General features: G+C 47.0%; 1 protein-coding gene across 1 annotated transcript; it reads right to left on the bottom strand.

Moving 5' to 3' along the window:
* Positions 1-8984: 8984 nt before the first annotated feature.
* PROX2 (prospero homeobox 2) lies at positions 8985-17441 on the bottom strand. Its single transcript, XM_007941365.1, has 4 exons — positions 16122-17441; positions 12021-12128; positions 10624-10818; positions 8985-9170 (listed from the first exon to the last, which is right to left on the bottom strand). The coding sequence occupies exons 1-4, from the start codon at positions 17439-17441 to the stop codon at positions 8985-8987; spliced, it is 1809 nt and encodes a 602-aa protein (XP_007939556.1).
* Positions 17442-17644: the final 203 nt, after the last annotated feature.

Raw genomic sequence — 17644 nt, 5'->3', positions numbered from 1 at the left:
AAGAAACAACTTGGGCACAGGGAAAATCTGGCTTATTGGGAGCAAAAAGGCCAAGATTTAAAAATGCTTTTTCATCTAAAACCTGTGTGTCCCTGGGCCTGAAAACAAGCCTTTTTTTTTGCACTTGTGGAGATTCCTCACAATAAATAGAAGTGTGCATAGATCAAAATGAGGGTTGCAGCACGTTAGTTACACTTGAAAGTTTAGAGGAGGAATTTGATTTGTGGAGGAGTTTATAGATGAGAGAAGGGCAGTGGATGCACAGGAATTTTATATATATATACACACACATATACATAGGAGCTCTAGTAGCATAGTGGCTAAAGCACTTGACTGCTAACCAGAAGGTTGGCAGTTCAAACCCACCAGCCACTCCTCAGAAGAAAGGTTGGGCAATCTACTTCCATAGTTGTACCACCTCAGAAACCCGAGGAGGTGTTTCTATGAGTCGGATCCAACTCAAGGGCAGTGCGTTTGGTTTGGTTTATATGTGTGTGTATGTATATGTGTGTGTATGTATATGTGTGTGTATATATATCTTCCTTCTGATTTTGAGTAGAACAGAATGAAACTAAGCCCCAGTAAAATGAAAATTGCTATTTCATCAAGAAACTAAAATGTGCTTTATTAAATAAAATCATCTGCTTTGATACTTAAGACTGTTAGGTATTGGTGGCATAAGTGTTCTTATATAAGCACTCTGGTGGTGTGGACTTTTGTCTCTTCCTTAGAAGACATCACTCACTTCACTAGAACTTTTTTTCAAAGATTCTTACTCCATATGAGATTTTTTTGGTACTATTTCATTTCTAAATAATTATAGATACATGAAGTTGCAGAAAATATATAGAGAGGGCCTGTGCACCCTTCACCAGCCTCCCCCAGCAGTAGCATCTTTCCTAACTAGAGGATACTGTCAAACCCAGGGAATTGACTGTGGTATACTTGCAGAGTGTAGGTGGATGCCACTGGTTTTACTGGTATTTTTTTATGCATGTGTGTATACAGTAGTTCTACACAATTTTATCACCTGTGTGGCTTTGTGTGACAACCACTACAATCAAGATACAGAACTCCACGTGCTATTTTGAAGAACTATTAAAGGATATGGAATGAGTCACTTTGCTGTAGTCCCATCACCATCATGAGTTCAGGACTTTGTGTTGTGTACTTCTGTTTTGAGAGTGTGAGATAACACACTTTTTGCAACCTAAAGTGGCTTGTAACAGTCTTTCTTGCTGTAACATGTTTTTTCTAAATTTTATTTTGTTGTTGATACTATACAGAGCAAAATATATACCAGTTCACCAGTTCTACATGTACAATTTAATGACACTGATTACATTCTTTGAGTTGTGTAACCATTCTCACTCATTTTCTGAGTTGTTCCTCATTAACATAAACTCACTGGCCCTAAGGTTGCTGTCTAATCTTTCCAGTTGCTGTTGCCAATTTGATCCCATATTAAAAGAGTATAATGCTCCAGTAGACCTTTTCTAGTTAAGTGAAACTAGTGTTTGGTTTAAGAAGACTAAAAGGGATGTTTTTGTTTTAAGGTTTAAAGATTATCCCAGGGCAATAGTTTCAGAAATTCATCCATCCTCTATGTCTCCAGAAACTCTAGAATCTATGAGAATTTGTATTTCCCCATTTTGATCAGGATTCTTCTATGGGATCTTTGATCAAAATGGTCAGTACTGGTAGCCAGGCACCATCCAGGTCTCTGCCCTTATGGCAGAGGAGGCCGTTCTTCATGGAGGCACTTAGCCACACCTTCCATGCTCTCCTGCTATTGCTGACTCTACTCTTTCCTCTGTTTCTTCAACTGTTGTGCCTTGAATGGCCGCTTGTAAACATTTAAGACCCAGACACTACACAACAAACTCAGTCTTCCTTCTTTTTCATGGGATCATCATTATAGGTGCTCAGTTACTTATGTCATGAGTAGGTTAATCATGGTCACTTGCTTTATTTGAAGCAAGTGAAATGATAAGTATATATCCCACACCAAACCACAAACCTGTTGCCATTGAGTCAATTCCAACTCATAGTGACACGGTAGGACAGAGTACATACAGGTGCCCCATAGGGTTTCCAAGGCTATCATCTGTGTGTGAGCAGATTGCTACATTTTTCTCCATGAAGTGATTGGTGGGTTTGAACTTCTGACCTTTTGATTCGTAGCTGAGCACTTAACCACTGCACCGCCAGAGCTCCTAAGTATATACATCAAAGCATGAAAATCTGTTACTGATTCACTTTAGGACAGCTTAACTTTTATCTCAACTACCAGTAAGCACTCCACAAACGTTTGTGGTAAATTATCTTGGTTCCCTAACTTTAGAGACCTCAGGTGTATGAGACCTGCTTCGCTGTAGACCTTCCAGAAAAATGCCCTGATATATTTGAAGTGAATAGGCATATGGTTATATAAGTAAATATATATATATATATTTTTTTTTTTTTCACTCAGTATCCTATTCTAAGCATTAAGAACATAGCTAACTGCCTTACACTTTTAAGGTTATTACTGTCTTTGGAGCTTAAAAATACATAATCAACATCTGCCATTCACATGGTATGAGAATTTAAATTATCTTGAAGACTACAGTCTACAGTATGGATTACACCTCAATATAAAGAAAAACAAAAATCCTTACAACAGAACCAATAAGCAACATCATGATAAATGGAGAAAAGATTGAAGTTGTCAAAGACTTCATACTACTTGCTTCCACAGTCAACAACAATGGAGGCGGTAGTCAGGAAATCAGATGTAGTTTTGTTGTTGTTGTTGTTATGTGCCGTCGAGTCGGACCTGACTCATAGCGACCCCTCCTTGGGTTTCCGAGGCAGTATCACTACAGAAGTAGATTGCCCCATCTTCCTTCCGAGGAGTGCCTGGAGGGTTTGAACCACCAGCCTTCTGGTTAGCAGGCAAGGGCTGAAGAGCAAGGATGTCTCCGAGTTACCTGGAGCTCTCCAGCTTATGGCACGCTTGAATCCTGAATGTAGCCGTGTCGTTGTTCAGCAGCCTGCCACACTCTGTCAACCTTGGGCCTTTCAATGGACTTGAATTTATGGTCTGCCGTGTGTGGCTTGGTAACATCAGGACTGTGCCTTTTTCCTTATCAGCCTTGGGCTTATCAGTCTCAGCAGCCAGCAGCTACCTGAGTGAAGAAAAGCCTCTAGCTCCAGTGGGCTGGGAGCAGGAGGCAGAGCTGAAGCTCAAGGTCGAGGGGCTTTCACACAGTCCCTAGAGCCTGGCACTTTGAACTCGGTGCACCTGACACAAGCCATGGTGTTTCCAGTCGCCTCGTATGCATGTGAGAGCTGGACAGTGAAAAAGGAAGACCAAAGAAGAGCTGATGCTTTTGAGATGTGGTGTTGGCAGAGAACACAAAGTACCATGGGCTGCTAAAAGAACTAGCAAATCTGTCCTGGAAGAAATGCAGCCGGAATACTTCTTGGAAGCTAGAATGGCCAGACTTCATCTCACCTACATTGGTCAAGAAGGGACCATTCCTTGGAGAAGGATCTCATGTTTGGCAAAGTGGAGGGACAAATGAAAAAGGGGAAGGCTCTCCTCAAGATGGATTGACACAGTGGCTGCAACGATGGGCTCAGGTATAGCAAGGATCATGGGGCTGGCACAGGACCGGGCAGTGTTTCGTTCTGCTGTACATGAGGTCACTGTGAGTCAGAGACAACTCGACAGCACCTAACAACAACAGTGTGTCAAATCTAAGATATTTAGGGAAGTAAATCTGGTGTTATTAAACTTTCTGATCCCAGAATTTACTTATAAATCTCCATTCTAGCAACACACTTTGTGTTTTGTTCTAATACCTCTACCCCATGATCTTCCTTAGTAACTGTGGTGGTGAAGTTTGTGTGTCGACTTGGCTGGGCCTGGTTGAGTGGCTGGGCAGCTGAGTGTAGTTATTCTCCATGGTGAGACTGGTAATTAACTCCATGGTGGAATCTATTGGAACAGCTGAGTAGCTGCTTTGGGTATGTGGTCTGCTTCCCGTATATAAGAAACAGCTTTGGGAATGGTCTCCAGCTTATGGCACACTTGAGTCCTGAATGTAGCCGTGTTGTTGTTCAGCAGCCTGCCACACTCTGTCAACCTTGGGTCTTTCAATGGACTTGAATTAATGGTCTGCCGTGTGTGGCTTGGTAACATCAGGACTGTGCCTTTTTCCTTATCAGCCTTGGGCTTATCAGTCTCAGCAGCCAGCAGCTACCTGAGTGAAGAAAAGCCTCTAGCTCCAGTGGGCTGGGAGCAGGAGGCAGAGCTGAAGCTCAAGGTTGAGGGACTTTCACCCAGTCCCTAGAGCCTGGCACTTTGAACTCAGACTTAAAGCCTCCAGACTGAGAGAAAAAACTCCTGTTTGTTCAGCCATCCTGTTTGTGATAGATATTCTTGTCAGAGCGGCACTGGGTAACCAGAACAGTAACTCGTTTTTGGCAAGCATTCCATTGCAGAGAATGGCTCCTGGAGTTTGTTCTGGTTGGTCCAGAGTCAGTTCACTCAGGCCTAATGAAGTCATGGGATGTGTGATGAGAAAAGAAGTGTCGAACACCAAGTGTCTAGGAATCTTGAGCAAAAGCAGCTTTGGAGTATTTATAAAAAATACATGCTGCCAGCTGTAACCTTGTTTTTTGGGTTAGGGATTTAATATAGTGAGAATTCAGCAAAGCATTACATTGATCAACCCATTGTCTCATAAAGCTTGGTTTGAAGTCAATTTATTTAGAAACAGACTAGCCAAAAAAACACTTAATGTCTTAAGTATTCTGAAGAAGGTAGTCACCAACTCACTTAGTACAATTTGTGAAAAAACAGGGAAGAAGATAATAAACATTAATGACCATGAAATGAAGAGAACCAGAAAGGAGGCCGTGTTATTGTCAATAAAAAAAGTAAACTAATCTTTATGGAGAAATAAAGCTGACGTAGATTTTAAGTGTGAGGAGAGGAAACCAGGGCTCTGTCAGTGTGCCCTCCTCCGTGCCTTGCCCAGTTAAAGCAGCGAGCCAGCCTCTCTTAACAAAGGAGTTGAACCAACTACAGAGATATTCTAAACTGTACAGAAATTAACCAAGGAAATAGTCAAGTCAAAGACAGTCTATTCAGTGGACATAGATACAGTCCAGGAAGCAACAGTTAAAGATAACAAGTTGCATAATTTTAGAAATACTACATTAGTTTTTGAGCATATAAAAAAAATGTATTGACTTGTAAAAGCAGGTCAGTGCTTTAACAACCAACTAGCAAATAAGTGGTAGTTATGCCACGTGCCAAGTTAACAGAAGGTTGTTATAAAAAGTAAATGAGGAAGCACATAGTTAAGGACGGTAAATATTAGCTGGGTTTTCTTTACCTCTCAGAAACATATTAGCATATCAGTTTGAACCTAAGTTTTACGCTGTCATCATCATAGGTGTTAGTACATGGTTACAGACAAAGCAAAATTCAAAGTACGCTTTATCTCAGTAATGTCACACATCAGTACTGTCCTTAAACTAAGATCTTTTTTGCACTGATTTTTAGTACTGAATTTGTAAGCAGAACACATTCATGTCTTTGCTAACAGTTTATGACTGCTGCTTAATAATACAGCTAACGTTTATTGAGCACATACTAGACACTAGGAGTGTATCAAGGATTTTATGTAACATTTGATCTGCACATTGTAGAACAGTACTACGAGGCAAATAGTATTATCATCTCTGTTTTTCAGATGGGAAAGCCAAGGCCAAGAGAGTAACTTACAGAGATCCCTAGCTGGTAGGTGGTTAGGCCAGGATGAAAACATACACCACGGAGCCCATGCACCTATTGATTGAGGGGGAAGATAGAGGGGGCAGCAGCTCAGGTAACAGAGTAAAATGAGGGAAAGGGAGGAGGAGAGACAGCATTCTTGCCTAAGCCTAAATTTCTGGACCAGAAGCAGTTAGTTCCCAAGGAATGGGGAAGCTGAGTCACAGAACCAGTGAGTAAGGGAAGAATAGGAGTTTGCATTTGTTTGAGGGGTGAGCCTGGAAATTTTGGAAATGGTAAAACCAGACAGTGTGTGAGCACGAAGGGTTGAGGTTGTGAGAAAATAACTCTGGAAGGCTGTTGGTTAAAGAGGCGGCAGTCCCTTAGTGAGTCAGTGTGCAGTGTTTGACCAGACTGTGAACACATCCAATTGGGAGAGAATAGCATCCACATATACCTTAATGGAAAGGATGACCAGACTTTTGGCAATGTTACGACTGCTAACAGAACATGATAACCAGCTCAGCTTATACTCAGAATCCTTTCTGAACAGAGAAAGAGAGGTACTTGGTAGACACAGGAAAATGAAATTCTTCTGTTGGCAGAGCACACATATTATGCATTCTTCTGTGTTTAGCTCAGTGGTTAGAGTACACTTCCTGGAAAGCCTGGAATATACAAAATGTTTTCAATTTGAGCTTGTGCGTATCATCTGGTCCATGGGACAAGGTTCACTACCCTGGAGGTGGCTTGGCTCAGTCTTTAAAGCACATAGTAATGAATGTCAGGTCTGGGACAGAAAGCAGGGCTGCTCCGTGTCAGACCGTCACGTGGATTTGGAGTCGTTTCCCAGGAGTGTCTGATGCAGCTGTGCAGTGTGGTCATCTGGACAGTGGGTTCTCTCTCCAGACACACACACAGTTGACTGCCCTTGGGCCAGCCATTCCGTGCTTCCTTACTTTGAGGACCTGGATTTGGGGGTTCCCTCATTTCTGTGAATGGGACATTGTAGCATGAAGTAGGGCTCAGATTCTCTGAGTCCAAGTGGATTTACTCTAAAAGAACCTTAAAATAACCTGAAAAGATTGGTTTGGGCTGAGCAGGTTTGTCTTGTTTCTCCTCAGCTGCTTGAAGTTAAGAGAAAAATGAAGAGAAAACATCATCTTCCATATCTTTTCATACTGACTCATTTGGCAATCATTTAGAGATTGTAGCTCATCTGCTCCTGCTAGTGCCCCACCCAGAAAGTCAGAAATGAGGCAGCTGCATATGGCAACTTATTTTATGTATGTGGGGAGGAGAAACTAGTGAAGTCACGAAAAGCAAAGAGCAAGTCAGTTGTCATGGAGCCGATTCCAAGTCCTGGTAACCCCACGTGTCTCGGAGTAGAATCGTGCTCCACGGAGTTTTCTAGGGCGATTGTTCAGAAGTAGATCACCAGGCCTTTCTTCCGAACCATCAGTGGGTGATGGTTCACCCTCCAGTCTTTTGGTTAGCAGTCAGGTAGGTTACCCATATGCACTATCAAATCACAACCGCCACCACCCACACAAACCCACTGCTGTGGAGTCAGTTCCAACTCCTAGCAACCCTGTAGGACAGAATAAAACTGCCCCATAGGGTTTCCAAAGCTGTAAATCTTTATGGAAGCAGACAGCCCCATCTGGTGGGTTTGAACCACTGACCTTTGGGTTGGCAGGCAAGTGTTTGAACCACTGCACCAACTCGGCTCTTTGCACCATTGCACACATCTGCTTGCTGAGCTAGTCAGAATCAAGCCTTCCAAAGGGGTGTGTGTATGGTGTGTGTATGGGGGAGGTTTAAAACCTTTGGAAGGCTTGACTCTAACTAGCTCAGAAAACAGATGCAATTATTTAGCTTTGGAAATATCTTGCCTATATGCCCAGAGTGAGTCACAAAGTTGGGCCAGTGGGAAAAATAAATGTTGATTTCACTAATCCCTTCATCCATGGAAGATCAAGTACGGACTTGACTTTCCTTATGCAGTGGGAGATGTTCCCAATTCTGCATGCAGTGCTGCGTTTGCCATGGTTATGCTGTTCATCTCTGAGGCTATGCACGGCTCCTACCTGGACCTCAGTTTCCTCCTTCCTGATTTAAGCAGGCTGGGCCAGATGATCTCCTGAGGGCCTGTCTACCTCTGCCAGTCCGCAGTGCAGTTCAGTTGCTTCTGCAAATATGAGGTTGGGGCAAAAATTGGAGACTGGGTTGTCCAGCTGATCAGCCCTTCCAGGGGATGAATGGGAATGAACCGCAGCACTCAAGCTTTGCAGAAAGTTCTGCACTGGGCTTGCTGAAATGATCAGCAGGAATCTGAGCTCCTAAGTGTCAGGCAGGGCTAGTCAGATGACAGTGCGCCATCACTGTGGGATACTCACTGGGATGAGGGCCTGTTTGAGGCCGAGCGGCAGCATGAGGCGGTCCAGTGTACAGTCCAGCCCAGGTCTTGGCTTCCTCCGTATTCCTGACCATCCCTCCCAACCCATACTCTCTAGCCTTCGAGCCTTGGCCAGGTTTTCTCACGGTTCTGAAACTTCTACTGGGTCTTCCCCACCCCCCACCCCCTTCAGTTTGCTAAAACTCTTTTGCCTCTTTTTGTTGTAGTGAAAACATACACATTAAATCATCTGCCCACACGACACCTTCCACATTTACAACTCAAGGTGGTCATTTTTATAATGATAATATCTACTTTTCAGGATTGGTGAAAATCTTAATGTGCGTGAAACGGTCTAGCACATAGGTGGAGCTTGATCAGTGGGTTACTAAAACCAGAGCAGCAATGTGTAAAAACTGAAAATTTGATGACCTTATTTGAAAACCAAGGGAGGAAGAAACTAACACTTTATAGGATACTTCAGGATATTGCATGTCTTAATCCTGACAGCCTCAATTTACAGATGTGGACATCCAGGAGGTTCCCAAGTTCACCACACCTGGAAACAGGTGGGGCTGAAACTCCAGTCTTCTGAATCCAGACTGTTACAGTGCATTTAATTGATATATTTTATAGTTAAGGTTAAACCTGTGATGATTTTGTAAAAGGAAGTAAATGATCTGAAATAGTAATTGTACCTATTGGGGGGGGTTTCTCTTTGTGCCCTTTTTGTGTGACCACAGCTTACTGACTGCCATTCAGCATGGGCCCAGGGAGCCCTGCAAGTCCCTCCTCACGTTGCCCTCTTGTGGGTTGTTAGCTCCGAAACAACTGTTGGGGATAGCCTGAAGATTTGAGTATCTCTGGAATGTCACTGTCCAGTTTCGAAATAATTTTATAAATGGGTTTCTTCCAGGAAGGATCTGAGTCTTTCCCTGCGGAGACAGCTCTGAAGAACTCCTGCAACGTCAAGCTGGCGATTTCCAAGAAGCAGTCTGGGACCTGCGTTCGTAAAGAGGCCCACAAGAAAGAAGAGACATGAGGCTGTGAAGCTGTGCTGCTGCAGACCTCACTGCAGACCCGACGCTGCCCGTTCCTATGCGGGGGCTGGTGCATCCCTGCTCCACAGGCCCCTGCAATCTCCCACTGCCTCGTCAAGCACCAGCCTGCAGATGACGGACATCCCAATGAGACAGTCCATCCAGACATGCCTGTTGCAGGAGGAACTGATTCCACTCATTTTGGAACGACATCCAAATATGGTGACATTTCTCAGTAAGGGGAAAACTCTGATCTGATTGGAATTAGATGTGTGGCTCACAAGAGGTGTTTGGTCCCTTTCCGTGGTGCCTAATGTGGGAAGCGGTGCCCCAAGCATGCTCCTCCCACCTCTTGGGGCTAAATCTGAGGCACCTGACACCATCTCTGCTTCCAGAGCCCCCTGGGGAGGGAGGTTGTCCAGAATCTGGTCCAGGGCCCTCACTCAGACTAGCGCCACACATGTTCTCCAGATCCTGCCTGGCCTGGAGCTTGCCGCCACTGCACGCCAGATGACCACACCCACGGGGAAAGACGCGGCAGCGCTACCCTGTCCACACGGGCCCCAAGAGCCTCAGAGAGGAGGCACGGCCATTTCGCCACAGGTCGGCGTAGGTTTCCAGGCATCATCTGGCAGAGCGTCTGCCCAGCTGAGGCCAGCAGCTCTTACCTTTCTTGGCGATTTCAGTGAACAGCTCTTTGTGATCACGGACAAATGAAAGAGGCCAGAGGGGAAGGAGTATCCTGTGAGATGCCAGTCTGACAGTGGTCAGGGGCATGTGAGGAAAAAGCGTGTTTCTTGATAAGACGCTCCCACCAGTGAAGCTCGGGCCACATGCTCACCCTTTCCTGAAGCTTTACCTCTAAGGTGCCACCAGTGTGCCTTCACTGAGATCCCCAAGGGACCCAAAAGCCTAAGTATGGTTTATGCATTGTCTCCAGAAAGGACTGGAAGCGACTTGCCATGGAACACCCACAAATAATAAAATTGTTCAAGAGAGAATAAAACAAATGATGCAAAGAACAGGAGACAGCTGTACAGAAAAGCTAGGCCAAGCCTAGGGGCTGCACTGAGCACAGTATTCAGTCCTGCGGCTCCTGGGACTAAGGCAAAAGGGTAAACAAGAGGCAGCCTGGTAATTACAGAGTATTGAGTCTAAAGCAGGACACCTGGCAGACCTCTGCTTCATTTTCAGAGTGAAGACTGGCCGTATATCCAGTTTGCTGCGTCCACCTGTTGCCCAAGAAAGATGCTGAGGCTTTCAGCTTTGTGGGTGTGTGGGTGGTCTATAGGTTGGCCCTTAGCTGCCCCACCTTCTCAGTGACAAGGACAGATAAACAAGGGTATCTCTAAAAACTCCCATCACCAAAGTAAGGCACTCAGCAGATCTCTTGAGACCCAAGTAAATGGTCTTACCTGAAAGTCGTTTCCCTTGTTATAGTGCATGTTGAGAGCTCGGAAAAGTTCCGAATCACGGAGAACCACCAGCATTTTGGGATTTGTGACACCTTCAGAAATTGCTTGCCGAGCAGATTTCTCCATTTGGATGTAATAAAACTCACGGAAGTTGCTGAACCACTTGATCATCTGGGAGGTGATGCAGCGGTTGAACTGTACAAACAATGGGTCCATGGGGTCAGACGATCGCCACGAGGTGCTCAAAGGCGGAACTGTCAGCTTCCAGCTCAACGTAGGGGTTAATTAGAATGGCTCCCACCCAATGTTAGAGCTGCTTTGAGAAAGAAGCCAGGACTATTTCCCAAGACTTCAGTTATATGTAGAAAAATATGAATTAGCTGTAATGCCCATTAGAAAATAAATGTTTTTTGATATGCTAGATTTATGAAGGATTTTTCTCCCGTGAAAAAACTTTGCATGATGTGTGACTTCGGGAGGGCCTAGGGTCAAGGCCAGTGTGGTGGCAGCACCAGAGCCTTCTGTCGGGGCCGAGGAAAGGGGCGAGGGTGTAGGTCAGAAAGCAGGTTATCTGCACCTTAGAGCTGCAGGTGAGTCAGAAGCTGTGTGCTGCAGGGGCCAGACAAGCAACTAAATATGAGGGGAACCCTGAAAAACGAAAAGGGGTGGTAGGCATGCAAAATACTAACAGCCCCTAGCCCAACAGCCAAGGCAGCTAGAGTGCTTGGCTGCTAACAGAAAGCCAGCAGTTCGAACCCACCAGCCCTCTGTGAGAAACAGATGCAGCAGTCTGCTTTTGTGAAGATTTATAAAGAAGGAAACAGCTCTACAGCCTTGGAAACTCTGGGGCAGTTCTGCTCTGTCCTAGAGGGTCACTAGGAGTTGGGGTCAACTCAACAGCAGTGGGCTTTTCCTTTTGGAACCCAACTTCCTGGGTAAAGGAGGGCCTCGGAAACATCATATGGGAGCAGGCGAGGTGTGGTTCCAACTAATGGCTGGTTCTCCTTATCGCCACGCCTGGTCCCTTCACTCAGCTTTGAAGCACAGGAATTGGGATGGAAATTTAAGTGTCAGCCTTTTTATTTAGTCTTTTCCATAATGTCCCCAGCAATGACAGAAGACTAGGCCAAAGATGCCATTCACTAGTGTTTCTCCTCGTTCCCCACCTTCCCTTCCCATGTGTTCCTGGGCTCAAAAGCTTAAACATTTAGATGCCCAGCCTGCCCAGCCCCCAGTTACGCGCAGCTATTCATCAGCATCTCCGCCCAGACCTGGAGATTGCACCTGTTTTCCCCAACACGAAGGGGCACGAAGTACACACGTGACTTGCCTCAGACAGAGCAAAACCCACTGCGACGGGGCTCCGCAGAGGCTGGAACTCGGCCGATGGGCTTTACCTGAACATCAGGGAAATAGGCCTTCAGGAGGTTGGAGCTGGGGTAGCGTGTGAAGAAAAACATTAGTTTGGCCTTCTTCAGGTGACCAGGATTCAGACCCTCCTGGATTTGTCCCAACGTCAAGGAATATTAACACTGTCAAATGCCACTTTATCAAATCATTTTCTCAAATTATCCAAATAATTGTTCCATTCCTTTTTTGTTTTGTTTTTCCTTTTCTGGCTGAATCGTGTCTTTGCTCCATGTTTTGGTCTCTAGCAAGCCTAGTCAGATAACCTTTTTCTTTCTGTTTGCTGGGTACATATGTGCACAGTAAAGATACAGAATTTAAAAAGCATGTGGATGCATAAAAGTCATAGGGCATATATGGTTCCAGTACAGTGTGGTGTACTTGGTATGTGTGTGTGGTTTCAGCACAGGATGGAAAGAGGTGGCACCCGTACCCCATATAAACCATTTCAAAACCCCAAGTAGAGATTTACTTTCCCTCTGTGCCTCAGTTTCCTTATCCGTAACATGAGACGGGATGACTACATGGTTGCCATTGGGCCTCGTTCTTATCATTGCCCTCACGTTGTTCGTGCCAGCAGGCATCTGACCAGACTCTGTGGCTCCGGGGTCACAATTTGTGTTTGTTCAAAAAGCAAGCCTTTTGACCTTTCTGGACCTCTCACTGCAGCTACTCTCTGGTTGCCTGGCAGAACTTTTCCTCCTCCTTCATGTCTCAGCTCAGCTGCTCCCTTTGTGACACCTTCCCTTGCTGAATTAGGCCTTCCTCACCCTGGGCTGAAGCCCTCATGGCACAGTGGGTAAGCACCTGACTGCTAACTGAAAGGTTGGCAGTTCAAACCCACCAGCAGATCTATGGAAGAAAGCTGTGGCGCTCTGTTTCCATACAGATGACAGCCTTGGAAACCCTATTACAGCTTTGCCAGTTCTACTCTGTCTTATAGGGTCACTATGTGTTAGAATCTACTCGCTGGCAATGGGTTGGGTTTGGTTTTGGTTTACCCTGGGCTACCAAAGCTCTTTGTACAAAGCCCTGTTGCAGCAATGACCTTACTGGAATTTTTACTGCATGTTTATCCTCCCCACTTAGACTGTAAGCTCCTTGAGGGCAAGGACCTTGTCTTTTCATCTTTGTATGCCCTGTGCCTAGCCCAGTGCTAGGAGCATAGTAGGTGCTCAATAAATGTTTGTTGGATGAAGGAATGAGCAAGTGATTAGTCAACCTTAATCCACACATGATACAGAAATGATATTCCAAACCCTACGCCACCCTGGGAACAGAGTTCTTCTCCTCAGCAACAGCAGGGAGCAGTGGTGTGATGCCGGGGAAGAGGGTGGAAGGGAAATAAAGATTTTTACACAAGAATGTAGCAGTCGGGGACTGTCCTCAGGGAAGGTGAAAAACTTTACAGGAGAGCTGTCACTTTAGGACAATCAAGACTTCTCAGTAGCTTAAAGCCATTTACCCAAAGGACATCAAACCCACTGTCTATGGTTCTAGTTGACCCAAGTACTCAAGCTGCCACCCAGAAGACCTCACCCCTACCCTCTGCCCCATGGCTCTACTTCTTACCTCCTTTACGGGCTCATAAGTGCTGTGGACACAATCCTGGATTTGGGAGTCAGAAGACCCAGTTTCAGATTTTGCCACCCGTTAGCTGTGTGACCTTGGACAAGCCACTTAGCTTCTCTGAGCCTCGTTTCCTCATTTCTGAAATGTGTACTGTCGTGGTTAAAGGCTTGTGCTCAGCAGTCAGGCCCTGGGTTGAGTCCTGGCTCCACACATGTTGTCGTGTGACTTTGAGCCAGCATGCTTTCCTGTTCCTGCCTCCCAGACACCTGATCCCACAGTGTGTGCTTGGAGACTGTGAGATGGCATGGGCCTGTTAACAGCACCTTAGCTAAAACTCTGGTTTCAGCTTTCAGACTTTCTGTTATTTTAAGAAGGACAAATGGCGTATGTACCACATATTAGTTAAACTCCACAGCAGAGTCTGGTAGCATCCTGTCATCCACTGGATTGGTGTTTCCACAGCAGAATGTATGACCCAGTGGGATAAAGAAAGCCTATTAATAGCCTCCAGGGAGGACAGGTCAAGTTTTACACCAAAAAAAGTTCAATCTTAGAGGAAAAAAATCACAGGGATTTCCCAAGCTCTTTAGCTTTGCAGAAAGGAGCTCTGGTGGCATAGTGCCTAAGGCATTTGACTGCTAACCAGAAGGTTGGCAGTTCAAACCCACAAGCCACTCCACTGAAGGAAGACTGGGCAATCTACTTCCATAAAGATTTACTGCTTCGGAAACCCAAAAAGGGGTCACTATGAGTCTGAATCGACTCAATGGCAGTGAGTTTGGTTTGGTTTTGAATTTAGTTTTCAGAATTGTGTCCGAGTGGTGGTGGCCACATGCCTCTGAACCTCTCGGAGCTGCCCTCCGTGCATGCTCTCCTCATTGTTGACACCTCACACCTGCCCTGCCTATTTCACAAGGATGTCACGTGAGTGTGTAAGTTCTTTACACTTGAAAGCTGCTTGCCTGGGTGGCTTTCATGACCCACAGGAATGAACCTCTAATGCTGGGGTAGAGGTAGCAGAATGAGGGAGTCATTGGGGCCCAAAATCATTCCATGGGTAGCCTGGTATCTCACCCATGCAGCCAGCCCTGGTGGGGGTCTTACTAAGGAATGGGCCCCCAAAACCTCCTGAAGCTCTTTGAGCCCCGTCCTCATGTCACAGGGCAAAACCAGGCAGCTAATATGTGCCCAGCAAACACTAGTATAACTGCCCCAGACGTATACAAAGAATCTTTGGTGACTGAGTCTTCTTGAGGTTCTTCTGCCATTGTCTGACAAGAAAATCGATCTATTCAGGCATCTCCATACCTGCAAGAAGATTCTCTACTGCCTGGAGAGGCGGTGTGAGATGTTCTCAGAGCTGATTTTTAAGTTACTCTTTTCCAGGAAGCACGCAGCTACGCTGTGAGCTTTGGGGTGTTCATAGTATCTGTGGCCACCAGGGGGCGTTCAGAGTCTTTGGGACACCAGAGCCTGCCGGCTGGTAGTCCGCTGGTCCCACCCACTTACCCACCCTCTCCTGCAGCCCTCACTACAGCTTGCCCAGTGGAGGACCTGACTGTTCACACGGGGATATGCAGCTCCACAGAAACACAGATCCCTGGAGACCGGGTTCCGGGCTGCCCATGCGAAGCTGCAACCCGAGCACAGCTCACAAGAAAAAAAACCAGCATCCAAAATGTGTTTTAAGGAATTTTAGTCCTGCCAGCTGTTTGCTGGAAAAGGCTTCTTTGGTGGTATGGTGGGTAAGACATTTGGCTACTAACCAGAAAGTCAGTGGTTCAAACCCACCAGCTGCTCTACGGGAGGAGATGTGGCAATCTACTTCCGTAAAGATTTACCACCTTGGAGACTCAATGGGGGTCACTGTGAGTCGGAATCAACTTGATGGCAGTGAGAGCCCTGCAGACCAGCCTGGCCCCTAGGGCTTCCTGGAAGCTGTTCCTTCAGCTGAAGGCTTTCACTCCTTCCAACTGCCCCTCCAGTTTCAGGCCCTGAGGAAACTTTCCCCTTTGCTTTACTGGGAGTTTCTAGTCCATCACATGTTCCCGTGAAGTATCCAGACAGTGCAGATTCTTGCCTGTAAAGCTGTGGGGCTGGGGGGGCCATGCCTCAGATGAGGTTATTCCTTTGACCCTCTCAGCTCAGGGGTATGGGCAGCTGACAACCAAAGGATGGGGCTCGCCCTCCCATAGGGTATTTATCATATTTTGGAAACTCACGTGAGATTAAAAACAAACCAACCTTTAGACCCAAAGGGTAAGTCAGTAAAGGTGGAATGTGCTGTGCCACAGAAGAAGGTAAGCCACCTTCCCAGGCCCTTAAATCCCAGAACGTGGTCACCACTTTCCCCCCTAATGATCTGCGAGCCACACAGAAGGAAGCCCCAGAAGCAATATTAAGAAGACCATTTGGAAAGCAAAGCTATTTCCTAAACAGACAGTTATTTGTCCCCTCCTCTCGATTTCCTGTTTCTCTGAGCAGTGACAATGAGAACTTCAGATACTCATAAAGGATATGTGGACCGATGAGAAGGGCAGTCCACCGGGGACAGCCTGCAGGCCACTCTGCTCCACCTTCACTGAGGGAGGCAGATGCTCCAGACGGGCCGAGGTGAAGGGCAGGGGGCGTCGCTGCTGGCTCAGAGCTGATGGTCGCAGTCTGACAGCCCGCCAGGGTCGCAGGGCGGACTCTGACAAGGAGTGACTTTGGGAGGGGGAGTCCTGGGGCGGATTGTTGCTCCAGTAGCCGTTGGATGCATGGCCCAAGAGCTGGCTCAGAATCTGGTTTTCCTGGATGTGGGAGGGCACAGTCAAGGGACAGTTTGCTGGGGGGGCCTGGTAAGGTTTGGGGATCATTCTTGGAGAGTCAGGGTACCTGGGAGAATCTAGGGGTTTGGCCAGTGATAATTTCCCCAATGGAACTCCAGCCTGTGACTGGGCCCTCCTCAGCAAGGTGGCCAGAGGAGGTGGATCTTTGCAGGCACCTCCCCCAGTGGAGGAGGGCTCGCTCCCACCCTCTGGCACTAGCCCACGGAAGCTTCTACTGGGCTGGGCCAGGTGGTCTGGTGGATCCAATAGAACCCTCTGTAGCACTGAGTCCACGGCCTGGGACACTGCCGTGGTCAGTTCTTCCCGCAGAATCTCCAGCAAAGTCTCTGCTCCCAGAGGAAGGAACCTGGGTTTCTCAGACTGGTGCTCAATCTCAGACATGCTGTGTTTTTCCACCCCAGAGAGGTCCCTGCTGGAGCCCTGGTGGTGGTCACTGTCCAGAACCCAGGGGCTAGGCCCACGACCATTCCTCTGCCTTACTCTCAGAGGGCCCTTCCCCTTCTCAGAGCCTCCTGGGCACTGAGCTGGGTCCTTGGGCTCGGCAACCTGCAGAACATGCTCTTGGAGGTGTCTTAGCTGCTGCTGCAGGAGGTGAAACTGTTCCCTCACACAGAGGGCCCCCAACCCTTTTCTGTTGCCTTGGTCCCTGGCAGGGCCTGGCTTTGGGAGGTCTTGCTGAACAGGAAGGCTCTGCTTCCTCTTCCGCTCCCGGGCCTTCTCCTGGTAGCGTGGGCTGTCCCAGGTTCGGGCACTGCCTGGCACCAGAGTGCTGGGGGATGGGCACATGCCTTGGACAACAGTCTCTACTCTGGCCCTCTTTGCCTGGATGTGCTCATCCCAAAACCAGTCAAGGTCAGCGAGGCTGGAGCTGGGGGCCTGGCTCCAGGAAAACGGGGGGTCTCTGGTCACTTCCTGAGAGATTTGGCTCTTCCCACCTTCCATGTGGGGTTCTGCCAGACAGGAGAAGGCCTGGGATGGAGAAGAAAGCAAGATGGAGTTTGGATCCATCCCTTGGCTCCACAGGCACTTGCTCAGGGCTCCTGAGGGAGCCGGGGACTTCAAGAATCCCTCCTCCTAATCTCCTCAGCTGAGCTGGGGGGGGCCCTCCACTGCACAGGAAGGGTGAGGAGCAGCGGTCACAGAGGAAGGATTCAGACTCGGAGATGTCCTCCTGGATAGTCTCCTGAAGTGAGAGACAGGAAGAAAAAAGA

Source organism: Orycteropus afer, unplaced genomic scaffold (genome assembly GCF_000298275.1).
Source record: "Orycteropus afer afer isolate SDZICR_OR568_19922 unplaced genomic scaffold, OryAfe1.0 scaffold00079, whole genome shotgun sequence".
NCBI classification, from domain to species: Eukaryota; Metazoa; Chordata; class Mammalia; order Tubulidentata; family Orycteropodidae; genus Orycteropus; species Orycteropus afer.
This window is presented reverse-complemented; position numbering and strand designations above follow the sequence as displayed.